The 17,654-nt window shown below is 38.0% G+C and overlaps 1 protein-coding gene across 8 annotated transcripts in view; it reads left to right on the top strand.

Annotated features, from left to right (window-relative positions):
* Nucleotides 1-17,654, top strand: part of LOC105034019 (serine/threonine-protein phosphatase PP2A catalytic subunit) — a gene marked incomplete at its 5' end in the record, with an annotated part of 84,984 nt that overhangs the window by 25,737 nt on the left and 41,593 nt on the right. For all 8 annotated transcript variants that reach the window (XM_073253768.1, XM_073253772.1, XM_073253769.1 and 5 more), the window contains 3 exon segments: nt 13,998-14,189; nt 14,271-14,360; nt 14,516-14,623. In XM_073253768.1, coding sequence (XP_073109869.1) covers nt 13,998-14,189; nt 14,271-14,360; nt 14,516-14,623 — 390 coding nt within the window.

Genomic DNA, 17,654 nt, shown 5'->3' with positions numbered 1-17,654 from the left:
GAGGATGTGTCATCAGTGGGAAGAGATACAGGCAGCCCATGTTGGGTTCCGGCGGCACAACGGAATAGTGGATTTCAAAATTTTATAATCATAAACCCATAACATCCGAAATCCTAGACCCAAGATCCCTTGATGATTACAACTAATGAACAATTAATTAAATAATTATGATATAGTTTAAATAAATCTCTTACGCTAAATTCCTAATTTTCATAGACACACAAGCGTATGCCCTCCACAGGTGATCCACATGGAAATTGCTTCAAGAACAGGACTCCTTGCTTCAAAATCTTGTTGATGAGTTCTAACCTATAGAACTTGGTTTGACCTAATTTGATCAAACCTACTTTTTGACTTGGACTTGGACTCTCCTTGACTTGGACTGTCAAGGACTTGGACTCCTAAACCCTCTCTTCCTTCCTCTAATTTCCTCTTAATTCTCTTCCTAGGCTCGTCTTAAAGAAGGCAGACTTGTCTTAAACTTGAGACAATGTCTTAACAAGAGAAGGAAGAGAATTGGACAGATAGAGTTGGAATACCTTAAACCAATCTGCCGCCCCTTATTTATAGCAATAGGAGGGGCGCCAGAGGGTCTAGATAAGGCTTTTCGCAAGTCCTATGAATCGGTGTATCAGAAATTAAGAGACTTATTTGAGGAGGCCTCTTAATTATATGATACATTGCTTCATGCATCTCTCGCATGCGCCAGCAAAAAAAGATGCTTTCAATACCCTTCCACCAATCAGATTAAACCTGATTTTGCCATCTGGATAGCGATCTAAACCAGGCTTCTGATGGCATAAATTTTGAGGCGTGAATATTATCCCAACCGGAAGAAAGTTAATCGTGAAGTCGCGACTCTTCGTGCTACTTCATTTTGCGCGTGCCAAGACATTAGGGTGCTTCACACCCATCAACTGCCATAGCACACTTTAATTATCGTGCCACTGATAGAGTGCTGAGAGGGCTACAAGATAGGTGTGGAAATCAGATAAGAAGGAGACTTCAAGACTCTACCGATTGAAACAAATTCAGCCTTATCCCTTGTGGTGCTAGTCATGATAGAGTTCCTATCAACTTGGACTCTATATTTGGCGCTCCAATTGATTGAAATAAGCCCAATAAAATCCAGATAAATGTGGTCCAAGTCAGAATCTAACCCAATTTAATTTATGGCTCAATTGGTTTAACCAAATCAACAAGATTTTGACCAACTTAACTTAATTAAGGAGCTAGGGTTCATGCCACGTGTGCTAGCATGTTTCTTAGCCACCCTAGTTGGTTCCTTTGCTCCAACCAACTAAAGCTTGTTTTTGGTTAATTTTTTAATGTGTGTGACCCTATGGGTTCTACATCTAGCTAGTAGTAGGTCCGGATACATGTTGATCTTATTAGATTAGACTCCATCTAATCAATTTAGGTCAACCCCATGTCAATTCGAGTTGTCAAATTAGAACTCTTTCTAATTGACTCATGAATTAATCACTTTAATTCATGAAAACCCACAAGACATGATTGATGTCCAGTAACGTGCCATGCCTATCCGGAAGATATGAAATTTGATTGAAATTATCAAAATATCCTTCAGTGGCAAATTACTGTGCAATTCAATCTTTTGATCATCTTACATCTCGAATATGTACACGAGTATGGAATTATGTCAAATTCAAACATATATTCCTATCGATTCTCTATCAATCAATGATAACTCAAATAAAGAATTAGAAATCCTATCTAATCTTCATACTGTTTTGGTCAAAGACTTCCTGAGTTATCTAGAAATGAGAATACATGGGATGTCATCTCCTTTTACTCGGAGTGATCGATTTCGTGTTGATCTACTCACAACCTTCATACACAATCTACTATATCCAGAACACCCTATTCATAATTTAGTCATAATTGAGTATGAACTAAAACATGAATTCATATGCACAAGATTCCATGGTGATTTCAGGTAAAAGGATCACTTGCGCAACTCCCACTTAGAGAATCATTTTTTGACATGCAAGACTTTCATAAGATATTCTCTTGGTGGATTAAATCAATATACTTATATCCTAATGAGCATCCACATCCTTGTATTAGTGTCCTTACACAAGTGATTGTGAGATCAACCATCTCTTTTGAGCATACAAGGATGTGGTAGTCTTTCTGGAATCATTGATCCTTGACTCAATGATCCAACGATTAGGATTGTTTTAGATTAGGGTTCTAGGGTTTTAGGTCTTATTGACATGAACCCTACATGCCCATAAAATCATTGTCCTAATCTATGGGGTTCATCGTAATCTTAAAAATTAAGGTACAGCAAATAACGAATCATAAAAATACCTCTTTATTATAGATTAATAATAAATGTCATAAATGAGTTGGGAGTAATTACAGAAAACATCATATCACATATCAAATGCGATTGGCTTGCAGGATATAATTCTTTCAATCTCACATTTGCACTAAAGCCAATCGTCCTTGTATTTAACACCCATATAATCAAGATGGCAATCAAGTTGTTGAGGAAGAGCTTTAGTGAATGAGTTTTCTATGTTGTTCTTCGTATCTATTCGTTTGATGATTACGTCATTTTTCAACAATCTCACGAATGAGATGGAAGCGTCTTAGGATGTGTTCGGACTTTTGGTGAGATCTTGGTTCTTTAGCTTATGCAACAGCTCCAGTATTATCACAAAATAGTGGTATCGGATGTTGAATCTCAGGAACTACGTTCAATTCGTTGGTGAACTTCTTCATCCAGACAACTTTCTTAGCTACTTCACTAACAGCAATGTACTCTGTCTCAGTGATTGTCAATTATAGTTTGCTGTTTGTACTTTTTCAACTCACTGCACCACCATTTAGAGTAAATACATACGCTGATATGGATTTACTATCATCTGGATCTGATTAAAAACTAGAGTCAGTAAAGCCTTCTAGTTTCAAATCTGATCCACCATAAACTAAAAAAATATCTTTAGTTCTTCTAAGATATTTAAGAATACTTTTCACAGCTTTTCAATGATCCTCTCTCGGATCAACCTGAATCTACTTACTATGCCTATGGCATAAGCAATATTAGGTCTGGTACATAACATGGCATATATGATAGATCCTACAGTCGAAGCATAAGGAATTCTATTCATTTTGTCTCTCTTCATGTGTCTTAGGAGACATCTTCTTAGAAAGATGTATGTCTTGACTCATAAGCAAGTAACCTCTTTTACTTTTCTCCATCTTGAATCATTTCAACACTAAGTCAATGTACGTAGATTGGGACAAGCCAAGCATCCTTTTGGATCTCTCTATAGATCTTTATACCTAGTGTATAGGATGCTTCTCCCAAATCCTTCATGAAAAAATTTATAGATAGTCAAATTTTGATTGATTGTAACATTGGGATATTATTTCTAATGATTAGTATGTCATCAACATACAAGACTAAGAAGACTATGGCACTCCTACTTGTCTTCTTATACACACATGGCTCATCAACATTTTTGATAAAATCAAATTCTTTTATGGTTTCATCAAAGCGGATGTTCCAACTCATCGAGGCTTGCTTCAATCCATAACTGGATCTCTTTAGCTTACATATTTGATTTGGTCTCCCACTTGGGACAAACCCTTTTGGCTACGACATATAAACTTCTTTCTCAAAATTTTCATTGAGGAAGACAGTTTTTACATCTATTTTTCAGATTTCATAATCATAATATACAATTATAGCAAGCATAATCCGAATGGACTTGAGCATCGCTACTGGCGAAAAGATTTCATCATAGTCAAATTTTTATCTTTGCTTAAAATCTTTTGCCACTAGCCTGGTCTTGTAGGTTTCTATTTGGCCATCTGCTTCAATCTTCTCTTTGAAGATTCATTTAACTCTATTGGGGTTACATTTTAGGTGCATCAACCAAAGTCTATACTTGGTTGGAGTATATGGAGTCCATCTCAGATTTCATGGCTTTACACCATTTATCAGTCTCTACTCTAGATAGCTTCCATATAGGTCGCAGGATCATCATCCTGAATGATATGGGCTTCCTTGTCATTTTTAATGACAAAGCTATATCTTAGAGGTACATTCTTTACTCTTTCTGACCTTTGGAGAGGTGTGTTATGGATGTTCCTGATCATCAGGTTCATATGGTTTAGAAATTTCATATTGAGGATCAAGTGAGGTAGATTGTAGGTTTTGAACTTCACTTAGTTCAATCATCCTCCCACTTCCCTTTTCTTGGATAAATTCTTCTTTCAAGAAAACGGCACGTCTACTGACAAAAAGTTTTTGCTCAGTAGGATGATAAAAGAGGTATCCAACACCTTCTTGAGGATAACCTATAAATCTACACTTATCAGCCCTAGCATTTATGTCCAAAAGTATTTTTGACATAAACAGGATATCCCCAAATCTTAAAATATTTATGATTTGGCTTTTTTCTTTTCATATCTCATATGGAGTGCTGGTCACTGACTTAGATTAGATCTTATTCAGGATGTAAGCAGTTGTTTTTAGGATGTATCCTCAGAAAAATACGGAAAGATCCGTGAAGCACATCATGGACCCCACTATATCTAATAAAGTGCGATTCCTCCTTTCAGCTATACCATTTAATTGTGGTGTATAAGGAGGGTTCCATTCTGAGAGAATATCATTTTCTTTAAGATAATTAAGAAACTCACTAAGTATCCTCGATCTGATCTAAGAATTTTGATATTTTTTTTAGTTTGTTTCTCAACCATCTTATGATACTCAAATTTATTAAAAGCTTCAGATTTATGTTTCATAAGAAATATATATATATATATATCCGTACTTAGACAAGTCATCAGTAAATGTGATGAAGTAGGAGTATCCATCTCTGGATTGAGTTGTCATAGGTCTACAAACATCTAAATGTATAAGACCTAACAATTCATTTGCCCTTTCTCCATATCTTGTGAATGGAGTTTTGGTTATTTTACCCATGAGACAAGATTCACAAGTTCCAAATGATTCAAAATCATTAGGATCAAAGAATTCTTCTTTGTACAACTTGTGTAATCTTGACTCACTAATATGATCTAGTCGACAATACCAGAGATATGAGTTATTCTCATCATCTCTCTTTTTTTCTTATTGTTATTAATAAGAAAAATATTATTATTGAGCAGAAGAGTAAAGAGATCATTACCCACATTTGCATTTCTCCAAATTCATTAGAATAGAAAATAAAGCAACAATTGCTCTTAGCTTTTATTTCATGTCCATGTTCCAATAACAAAAGTACAGAAATAATATTTCTAATGATATTGGGCATATAATAAATAATCTTTTAACTCCAATGTCTTGTCGGATGGTAACGATAATATACAGATGCCAACAGCTTCTGGCTTCTGCCTGATGGATTCTCCATTCGCGCCATAAAGCTCGAAGTCATCTTTCTTCAATCTTTTAATTTTCTGTAGTCCTTATAATGATTTGCATATATGAAACCCACAAGCGGTATCCAATATCCATGAATTAAAAGTTGAAGCACTCAATGATAAACTAGTTTGTATCATATACAAATCTTTCGATGCTCCACTTGCATCATACTTCAAACTTACAAGGTAGCTCTTGCAATTTTTCTTCCAGTGCCCCTGCTTGCCGCAGTGAAAATAGATATCATTTGCGAAGTCCTTCGCTTTCTTCCTTTTCTGGATACTACCTTTAGGGTTCTGCTTTCTCTTGGAATCCTTTCTTTCTGCCATCGACTTCTTCTTGTCAACTAGAAGAAGAGCTTTTTCTGACTTGAAATGGCTCTTAGCTATTTTCAACATGTTCAACAGCTCTGGTAGGGTAGTGTTTAGTTTGTTCATATGGTAATTTATGACAAACTGAAACAAGAAATCAGGAAGTGACTGCAGGATCAAGTCCTGACTAAGCTTTCCATCCATAACAAACCCCAATTAACCTAATCAAGTGATTAAGTCAATAATCTTTGGAATATGGGTTTGCACGGATGAGCCCTTATTCTGATTTGGAACAACTGCTTCGATATCTCATATCGAGCAGTCCTGCTTTGCTCTCCATTTAACTCTTTAAGATTGTGTAATATGGATTGAGATTTTATGTCCTCATATTGCCTTTGCAACTCATTGTTTATCGAGGCCAATATGATACACTTGACAGTTAAGTTGTCATTTTGTCACATTTTATATGTAGCCCTTTCCTCTTCAATAGCATTCTCTCCGATCGGCTCGGGATTCAGAGAGTTGAGGATGTAGGAGACTTTCTCCTGAGCTAATACGATCCTCAAATTCCTTAATCAATCCACATAATTGGGACCGGTCAATTTGTTGGCATCTAAAATGCCCCGCAGTGATAGTGAAGAAGACATTAAAATTAATCTACATTAAATAAAGAACAATATATAAGTAGATCACTCAAGATGACTAACACAACTAGATGAGAACTTATAAATTTAATTGTCTCCCACTATTTTATTACGAATACCATAGCCCTCACCTATTGGTAAGTGAGAAATCCTATCTTGATTTCTTTAGTGGGGTTGAGATCCTAATTCCTCACAAATGTCTTGTGTTATACAATAAACATTCATGAGTTCAAGGGTAGGAAATTCTCCTTTTCAATTGCAATCAATGCAATTCTCAACATAACTTATGCCTCTAAGACACTTATAGCCTTGTGTTACGCAACAAACTATAATGTCTTAGTTTAGTCAGATCCTTCATTTCCATATAGCCATATTTGAATAATGTTGCCCTTGTGTTACACAACAAAGCAACATCATTAAACATGCCATAAAGCATTATATGCACCAAGACAATCTCACATCAATCCCTATAGTAAGCTTTGTGTTACACAACAAACCTACCATAGTTTTTGACGTAATTTTGACTTAGCATGAAGGAAGACATTAGTAATGTCCTAATCATTAAGCATTTCCAATTCAAGATTTGAATGAATCAAATTGGTCAGGTAAGTGAGAGAGAGGTGGGAGGCCCCCTGTTCTTGTCTTAGACACCAAAAGATTTGACCAGGTAAGAAATGGACTCAATTAAAAATCACCATCTCTTTACTTTCCCAGAACCACTTTTTTAGACACCAATTGATCACTCATTTATTGAATGGATTTGCTTTTGATTTTCAACACTACAACTAAATATTATTTTTAAAAGGGCTTTGAAGGTCTCTAATACACATCCTAATTCTATGCATAATATACTAAACTATTAGCATATAAGCAAAACCAACATAGCATGATGTGCCAAATGTGTAGCAGTTATATCATCATTCTAGAACATCCACATGTCTAAATGATGACTGACTAATTCTAAACATATCTCTAATATAGATTAGGGTTTAGGTGAAACACCTAATCAGTGGCAACTAATAACACATTATATATAACTACTATCATGCTGCATATATTAACATGACTCGCATATCATATATCATAATAACAAATTGATTATTAATTGAATCAATCAAGGTCGCTCTGATACCACTGTTCGATTCCGACCGCACAACGGAATAGTAGATTTCAAAATTTTATAATCATGAAACCCATAACATTTGAAACTCTAGACCCAAGATCCCTTGATGATTACAGAACAATTAACTAAATAATTATGATATAGTTTAGATAAATACCTCTTACGCTAAATTCTCAATTTTCACAGACACACAAGCGTATGCCCTTCACAGGTGATCCACACGGAAATCGCTCCAAGAACAGGACTCCTTGCTTTAAAACTTTGTTGATGAGTTCTAACCTATAGAACTCGGTTTGACCCAATTTGATCAAACCCACTCCTTGACTTGGACTTGGACTTGGACTCTCCTTGATTTGGACTTGGACTCCTAAACCCTCTCTTCCTTCCTCTAATTTCCTCCTAATTCTCTTCCTAGGTTCTTGTCTTAAAGAAGACAGACTTGTCTTAAACTTGAGACAATGTCTTAACAAGCGAAGGAAGAGAATTGGATAGATAGAGTTGGAATACCTTAAACCAATCTACCGCCCCTTATTTATAGCAATAGGAGGGGCACCAGAGGGTCTAGATAAGGCTTTCTGCAAGTCCCATGAATCGGTGTATCAGAAATTAAGAGACTTATTTGAGGTCTCTTAATTATATGATACGTCGCTTCATGGATCTCTCGCACACGCCAGCAAAAAAAGATGCTTTCAACATCCTTTCACAAGTCAGATTAAATCTGATTTTGCCACTGGATAGCCATCTAAATCAGGCTTCTGATGGCACAAATTTTGAAGCGTGAATATATCCCAATCGGAAGAAAGTTAATCATGAAGTCGCGACTCTTTGCGCTACTTCATTCCGCGCGCGCCAAGAGATTAGGGCGCTTCAGACCCATCAACTGCCATAGCACACTTTAATTATTATGCCACATTGATAGAGGGCTGGGAGGGCTACAAGATAGGCATGGAAATCAGATAAGGAGACTTCAAGACTCCTTCACCGATTGAAACAAATTCAGCTTTATCCCTTGTGGCGCTAGTCATGATAGAGTTCCAATCAACTTGGACTCTATATTTGGCGCCTCAATTGATTGAAATAAGCCCAATAAAATCTAGATAAATGTGGTCCAAGTTAGAACCTAATTCAATTTAATTTATGGCTCAATTGGATTAACTAAATCAACAAGATTTTGACCAAATCAACTTAATTAAGGAGTTAGGGTTCATGCCACATGTACTAGCATGTTTCTTGGCCACCCTAGTTGGTTCCTTTGGTCCAACCAACTAACCAAATTTTGTTTTTGGTTAATTTTCTAATGTGTGTGACCCTATGGGCTCCACATCTAGCCAACAGTAGGTCCAGGTACATGTTGACCTAATTAAATTAGACTCCATCTAATCGATTTAAGTCAATCCTATGTCAATCCGAGTTGTCAAATTAAAATTCTTTCGAATTGGCTCATGAATTAATCACTTTAATTCATGAAAACGCACAAGACATAATTGACATCTACCAACGTGTCATGCTTACCCGGAAGATATGAAATTTGGTGAAAATTATCAAAATATCCTTCAGTGGTAAGTTACTATGCGATTGAATCCTTCGATCATCTTGCATCTTGAATATGTACATGAATATGGTATTATGTCAAACTCAAATACATATTTCTATCGATTCTTCATTAATCAATGATAACTCAAATGAAGAATTAGAAATCCTATCTAATCTTCATACTGCTTTGGCCAAAGACTTCCTGAGTTATCTAGAGATGAGAATATATGGGATATCATTTTCTCTTACTCGGAGTGATCGATTCTTTGTTGATCTACTCACAACCTTCATACACAATCCACCATATCCAGAACATCCGTTCATGACTTAGTCATGATTGAGTATGAATCAAAATATGGATTCATGTGCACAAGATTTCATGGTGATCTTAAGTCAAAGGATCACTTGCACAACTCTTATTTAGAAAATCATTTTTTGACATGCAAGTATGACTTCCATAAGATATTCTCTCGGTGGATCAAATCAGTGTACTTATACTCTAATGAGCACCCACATCTTTGTATTAGTGTCCCTACACAAGTGGTTGTGAGATCAACCATCCTTTTCTTTGAGCATACATAGGATGTGCTGGTCTTTTCGGAATCATTGATCCCTGACTCAACGATCCAACGACTAGGATTGTTTTAGATTAAGATTTTAGGGTTTTAGATCTCATTGACATGAACCCTATATGTCCATAAAACCATTGTCCTAATCTATGGGATTCATCATAATTTTAAAAATTAAGACAACAAATGATGAATCATAAAAATGCTTCTTTATTATAGATTAATAATAAATGTCATACATGAGTTAGGAGTAATTACAGAAAAGATTCTATCATATATCAAATGCGATTGGCTTGCAGGACACAATTCTTTTTGCCCACTAGATACAGACTCCTCATGAGGGACAATAGACTTAGACCTAGGAGAAAAATAAGAAATGGACTCAAAGAACGTGACATCAGATGATATAAAGACACGATGAAAAATAGAAGAGTAGCACCTATATTCTTTTTGGGATCGAGAATATCTGATAAAGATATATTTTATGGATCTCGAGGACAACTTATCATGAATAGGACTAGACTGATGGACAAAACAGGTGCACCTAAAGACTCTAGAAGGTAAAACATACAAGGAGTCCCTAGGAAATAAAATCGAAAAGGAAATTTGATCATGCAACTCGGATGAGGGCATACGATTTCTGAGATAACATGCAGTAAGGATAGCAACATCCCAAAAATGAACAGGCACATGCATATGTATGAGAAGTGTCTGTGCTGTATCAACAAGATGATTCTTGCACTCTGCTATCCCATTTTCTTGAGGCGTATAGGTGCAAGATGTCTAATGAAGAATCCTATGAGTAGTCATAAAGTTTTGAAAATTAGTAAAGTACTCACGAGCATTATCACTTCGAAGAATTTTAATGGATGCATGAAACTGATTTTTAATTTTGGCATAAAATACAGTAAAAATTGAAAATAGTTCAGAACGATTGCATAATAAATACATCCAAGTCATGTGAGAATAATCATCAATAAAAGTGATAAAATAATTAAATTTTATAGAAGAAATAATTTTACTAGGTCCTCAGGTATCAGAATGAACAAGACTAAAGGGTGCTGAAGCATGTTTATTTGACAAACTAGAAAAAGGACTACGACTCTGCTTTCCTAACTGACACGATTCACAATTTAACTCACGGATATCAGTTATACTAGACACCATCTTTTGGAGATTTTGGAATGAGGATGATCTAACCGACTGTGGATTTGAAGAGGCGTAGCAGCAACTGCACACACTGGTGGTCCAGATAGCCGATACAAACCACGGGATTCAAAATCAAAATCAATGGTCCTCCCAGTCTTCAAGTCCTACACCACCATAAAATTAGAAGAAAAGATAACTGTGCAATGCAATTGTTTAGTTAATTGGCTAATGGATATTAAATTAACAAGAAAATCTAGAATATATAGAACATGAGACGAGCAAATTAGGACGAAGAAAAATAGTTCCCTTACCCTGAACTGGAGTGGTGGACCCATTAGCCAAAGTAACATATGGTAAAGTTTGTGACTCAATGATATGGACAAAACTATGTATCCAGACATGTGATCAGAGGCACCAGAATCAAAAATCCAAGGAACAAGGTTATCTGATGAATGACTAAGATAGATAGTCGGATTCCCATATTATGCTAGAGCAGTGATGGATGAGGAAGCTTGCTATGATGCCTGGAGCTGAAAAAATTATGTATACTCCTCTCCAGAGATCGTAACATTGTCAGAAGTCGGAGCAGACATTGTTGAGTTGTTCTCTGCTGACTGAGTCTACACATTGTGCAGTTTGCTGTGGAAATCCATGAAGAATGTAACAGGTGTCCCGGGTGTGCCCATTGGGTGCACCAGGGACCGCCACCACCATGACCACTTCTACCACCACAGCCTCGATGACCATCTTATCCACCTCTAAAACCTAAATATCTTGAGGACAGAGTGGACAAGGCGGAGTAGTCGGAGGATAAAGCTGCATCAGAACGGTTTACCCCTGTGGATGTCTGGGGTAAACGTGAGTAAACATCTGCAGGAGAGGGTATAGGATCTGAACTAAGGATCTGGGTGTGAACATCTAACTTCGGACGAATCCCATGGAGACATAAGACAGTAATCAGATGATCACACCAAACTTGCTGGATCCAAATATCAGGAGAAAAAGGTAATAGCTTATATAACTTAGTGGCAAGTGACTGATGGCGTCTCAGATAAGACTGCATATCAGAATCTCCCTGTCGGAGATGAAAAAGAGAACCAATCACATCGTACAAGTGTGTAAAATTGCTTGAATATAATTCTTGAGTGCGGACCCAGGTATCATAACATGTACAGATCGGTTTGAAGATAGAGAATAGATCAGAATCAATGGTCTGCCAAATCAAACCAAGAATCTGAGCATCGACTCTTTTCCACTGGTCTTGACTAGCAACAGGGATCTGATCAGTAGAGGATGTAAGATGGTCAGAAATGTCCTGATCTTTGCACCATACTCCACAGATAGAGCCCATGATGAATAATTTTTACCATTCAACTTGTTAGCAGTGATCATAGTGGGTTCAATGAGGACAGGTGTATTCACCTTGAAGATGGGTGTAACGGTAACATCCGAAGTAGAAGCCATTGGACAAAGAAGAGAAATCCAATCAAGGGCAGCAGAAAAATCTGGATAAGAAGAACAGCGATGAGGACTGCTGTAGTGGACAGAGAACACAAAGAGGGCCGATTGGATAGACTGGACAGCGGTGAGGACTGTTGCAGCGGACAGAAAAGACAAAAGGACCGATTGGATAGAGACTGGACGACGGTGAGGACTGCTATAGGACAAAGGATGGCGGCTAGGGTTTCTCCTTCTCCTTTGGCTCTGATACCATGTAAAAGATAGGATCTAGAGAGAAAACCCTTGTTAGAAATACTAAGAAGAGGGGAGAGAGAGAGATAGGTAAAGATAAAAATGATTGTATATATTTTATGTTACAAGAGGCTCTATATATAGAGCAATAAAGGTGTAGGTACAATGAACCTATTGATCTCTTAATGATATATTTCCTAAACAGGATTTGATATATTCCCTGTTTAGGATTATACAGATTTGATATATTTTCTATTTAGAATTATACAGGGAATATTCACAATGATTTATATGTTAACACAATATGCTATCTAATTTAATAGCAGAAAAGCATAAAAATAAAACTTTTATCTGTTGCTGTGGATTTCCATAATATGTTTGTTATTGAGTAGCTGGTAGTTAAGTAGGAATACACTGTTAGAGGGCAGAATGTTTTATCTAGGATGCTGTACCCACTTCAGAATTTCTTGGGAATCTAGCTGCCATGCCTCCTTCCTCGGTCAGTTTATTATAAATGTTTCATGAGATCTCCACTTTGTCATTTCTGCTTAAGAAAACTAAGCTATGATAGGTTTGAGGTTTGTTCCTACTGGAAATTAACTTAACTAATTTCCAGTCTTCACACAGTTTTGACATAATTTTGGATGCTTTGGCTGAAGCTTGTCCAAGTTAGGAGCATATAACCAAAAAATTTTTGGTGCCAAAGAGGAGAAAAGAACTTGTCATGTTTTGGTTACCTATCGTTCTGCAGGTTGATTTTGATCATATTAAATCAATTAATTTTATACTATTTTGTGCATGAAGAGTTTAAAAAATGTTAATTTCATTCCTGTAACCAATTTTTGATGTAAATACTGATTTGAATACAGTGACTCCGATATTATTATGTATATCGGTTTTAGATCTTTTTGCTGTTGTCTTGTATGTGTATTTGATTATTATCATATTTTTCTTAGCATAAACACTGAAAAGGAGTGTACACGTAGATAGTGGGTGATGACTTTATAATGATATCTGTATGATAGCCAGTTTTGCATTATTAGCCAGGCAGTCTTATTATATCAGATGTTGCAAGAGACTAATATCATATTGTTTTCAAGCTCAATACAGGATGAAAACAAGATAATATTTGTGGGTATATTGTGATTATGTGGAAGGATATACCTTTGATTCCACAAGTTGTTTTAGGTTTGTTTCTTGCTTGTCTGTTCTAGAGATCTGTTAAAAAAGGTTTTTTTATTTTTAAATTAATTAAAAAAATGAGACTATTGTCTTGGCTGTTGTCCTGTCTAAAATTTGTCAAGAAAATGACTATTTTTGTTAGGTGATTTGACTTCTAGTTAGCAGATTGCTTTTTTTATATTATCTTTTGACTAGAAGGGATAAATTTATGAAGCATACTGTTTAAAATGTGGTAAAATCATCTTTCAGAATTATATCTCGACTTTGTCAAATTGGCTAGCCAGCTTGTGGCTTTTACTGCTTGATTGGCTGTAACTTCTGTATATGCCAGTGGTTGACTTTAGATGGACTATTAGCATCACTCTAAACAATTTTACTGTTGCATTTCCTAAGGTTGAATCAGAAATATTTTGCCTTCATGGTGGTCTGTCTCCACATGTCGACACTCTTGATGGTATACGTAACTTTGATCGTGTTCAAGAAGTTCCTCATGAGGGTGCAATGTGTGATCTCCTATGGTCTGACCCAGATGACCGATGTGGTTGGGGTATTTCTCCTCGTGGTGCTGGATATACCTTCGGTCAAGTACATTACTGACTTCTTATCTTTCATAATATAGGTTTGAAATGAATCCATTCTTCATTCATTCTATTTGGTTAATGTCAGGATATATCAGAGCAATTCAATCATACCAACAACCTTAAACTAATAGCTAGAGCTCATCAATTAGTCATGGAGGGATATAACTGGGGACATGTATGTATTTGTTCTTCGTTTTGTTTAGTTTCTTCTTTTGTGCTAACTGTTTTGTTTAGTTTGTTTCTTTTGTGCTACCTGTTCCATTTAGTTTGTTCGTTTATGCTAGCTGTTCTTAGGTCAGATTTTATTCTTATCATATTCTCATTGAACAGGAACAAAAGGTTGTCACCATATTTAGTGCACCTAACTATTGCTACCGATGCGGGAACATGGCCTCCATCTTGGAAGTTGATGACTGCAAAGGACACACATTCATCCAGGTCTTGCTCTTTCCATCCCTGTTCCTCACTCTATGCATCTGGTTGTTTCATTTAGTCCTTTTTTTTCCTCAAATTATCTGTGTGGATGATGGATATTAACACCGGTCAACATTTTGGCTCTGACCTGGTCAATGTTACTGACAGATTTAAGCACCTACTGACATATGTTTTTCAGAAAAATAGTTGTTTGACTAATTTGTGACTCAAGTTTGCAAATGATGTATTTGTCTTTTTTTATCAGAGGACTAGCTCCTGTGATTGATTTTATTTTCAGATACGATAATTTTTGAAACCTTTGGTTCAAAATAAAAGAAAGGAAGACTCAGAATTTTGGATCCACTGACTTTTGAACCTTTTAATTAGATTTGATTTAAATTTGTTGATTGTAACAGAAAAAAAAAAAAAAATAAAGAAGGGAGGAGATGAGAAAGAAAGATGTATGGGGTGGGTGGACAGCATTTTAAAGATAAATCTCATTTCATAAATCATTAAAATACATAAAATTTGTATGAAGCAAGTGTAAACAACTTGAGCAAAATGATAATCTTGAAACAGGTAATCTCAACTAGGGATAATTTTATGAGATCATATACTGGGCAATAGAGCTTAAGATTCCTTTTCATCCCTTATATTGACTGTTATAACAAATACAATAGTAATCCACTATTATGAGTGTAGGGCTATAAAATTATTCTCAAGTCACTTCTTTTGTAACATGAACGTCAATTTTAGTGCAATTGGTGCCCTTTTCTCTCCTATGTCGATACCTGTACCTCAAGTCTATTTTATGGGACCATGTTAGGTTGCAGAATATTAAAAAACATGGAGCAAGATGATTTATTCTAACTTGTTATGCAGAGATGTTGTTCAAATTGTCATCTAGTTGAGAATGTTCTAGTTGGAGCAGCTAAATTTTTATTTGGTTGCTAAGGTTGAATATTCCCAAAATCTGAAATAAAGTGAACTTTCCTTATGGAAGCACAGGTTTAGCCTTCAGACCTGATTTAGCAACAAGACTGGATTCGACTATGGTGGGACAGATCTAAATCTCTGACTCCCACTGCCGATTTGGAGGTGGCGTTCTGAAAGTGGGAACATGACACTAATTTGTTCGTTGAGGTTTACCCTCTCTGATAAGGCCTAAGAGCTTAGAGTACCAATTCTCACACCAATCGATAGGTCTTGTTGTCTAAGGCTGAAATTAGGCATCCAATTCCTGATTAAAAAAGGAAAATAGAAAATTCCCACCTAATCTCTATTCGCCTGGGTGCGGTCAACTGGAGCTGCTTTAATTTCTATGCGTCCTTGTGACATTTGGGCGAACGGGTGGTGTGTTGTGGCTCTCTCTTAGTTGTTGGATGGATAAGGCAGAGGAAGGGAAGAAGTTGAGCGACAGGAGCTCAGTGGAGGGGAACGTTCGTGGGCACGTGTTACTCAGGGACCGGCGAGACAATCTTGCTGGACGGATCATCGGGTTACGTCGGAGGTGGAACAGCTATAGTGATTCCTTTTTTTTTTTGGTACAAACGGGCGGTCACACCAGTTTGGTGCGAGAGCAGCCCAAAAGATCAAGATACAAAAAATCCCACAAGGCCAGTGGGCAGTCCCCACCCTGTCTCCAAAGATTCTTCATCAAGGTCCTTTGAGTTTTTGGAGTAACTCGAAGCTTCCCAATGGCAGTGGTGGGATGTATCGGTTTTGGCCCATAGCATTGGCCGGCGGGTCTCGACTAACTGGGTAGCGAAGGAGTTTAAGCTTTGTGGGCAGCTGCAACACGAGCCGAAGCCATTTGGGCTTGTGGAGGACCACCACTTGGTGTGGTTCTGGAGGGCTGAGGACTGCTGGAAGGTGCTTGATGTGGGACCCTGGTTTGTTGCCGGCCAACTATTGGCGGTACAACCTTGGGTTCCCGATTTTGTTCCAGGGGCTACCCCTATTCGTCGAATGGTAGTCTGGGTTTTGCTCCTCGGCTTGCTGATGGAATACTGGGACAAAGAAGTGGTGATGGGGATTGTTGAGGAGGTAGGGAAGCCGATCGGACTCGACGAGTTCATCGATCGCCATCAGAAGACTAGATTCGCTAGAGTCTGGGTGGAGGTCGATGCAACGGAGCCTTTGAAGCCAGGGGTGCTATCTGGGGGAGTGTGGGACCCTTTTGGCAGTCTTTTGTGTATGAAAATGTTTTGGTAGTATGCTACCAATGCGGCGGGATGGGCCATGGTGACGGCGAATGCAGCTTCTTACTGGAGAAGACGGATTTGGGCCAGGGGTTGCAACTTCAACCGGAGAACTCCTGGTGAAGAACTCTATGATGGTGGAGGTGGTGGAGGAGACGGTGGTGGAGAGGGAGCAGCTGTCGAAGATTATTAGATCTAGAATGGGCTTGTGGGTGACAACATCTCAGATCTAGCAGTCAAAATCATCCAGGCTGCCGGCGAAGGTGGGGAGGATGTCCGATTCCGACCCAAAATCTTCCTCACCGAGATCCTCTCTCTCTCGGTCGAACTCGCCATGCCAGGGTGCCAGCTCTCTAGGATTGCCACTGGATTCTGATGGCTAGTAGAAACCATTCAAGGTGGCCCGCCGCCGCTCGCTAGTGAAGTCTAGGGAGGGTTCCGAAGGGGGTCGACAGGGATGTGGGGAAGCGGGAGCGGGATTCGGTGCCCTAGCTGATTTGGGCCCTGATGCTATGGAGATGGGCCTTGAGGAGAGCCCAAACCCGCACGATCTGTATATGGCGGAGGCCGGCGGGCCCTCACTTAAGCAGGCCCGTAGTCCAACTAGGCCGTTGGCCCAACTCCCGTCAGGTGGCCCAATGGTGGGGCCTCTGCTATTGACAGGGTCGGAGGAGAAGGGCACGCAGGGGAGCCCGACTCCTGAACCACTGAAAGCTTTGGCTTCTCCATGGAACAGGGTAGTGGTGGCAGATCTCCAGGAGGGGGGTCAGGTTCCGACGGTGAAGGGGGTCATCTCCTTCAGTTCTCTTCATCGAAAGACGGACGACAGCGAAGGCCCGAAGGGTCGGGGACAG

This window comes from Elaeis guineensis, chromosome 3 (genome assembly GCF_000442705.2).
Source record: "Elaeis guineensis isolate ETL-2024a chromosome 3, EG11, whole genome shotgun sequence".
NCBI lineage: Eukaryota > Viridiplantae > Streptophyta > Magnoliopsida > Arecales > Arecaceae > Elaeis > Elaeis guineensis.
This window is presented reverse-complemented; position numbering and strand designations above follow the sequence as displayed.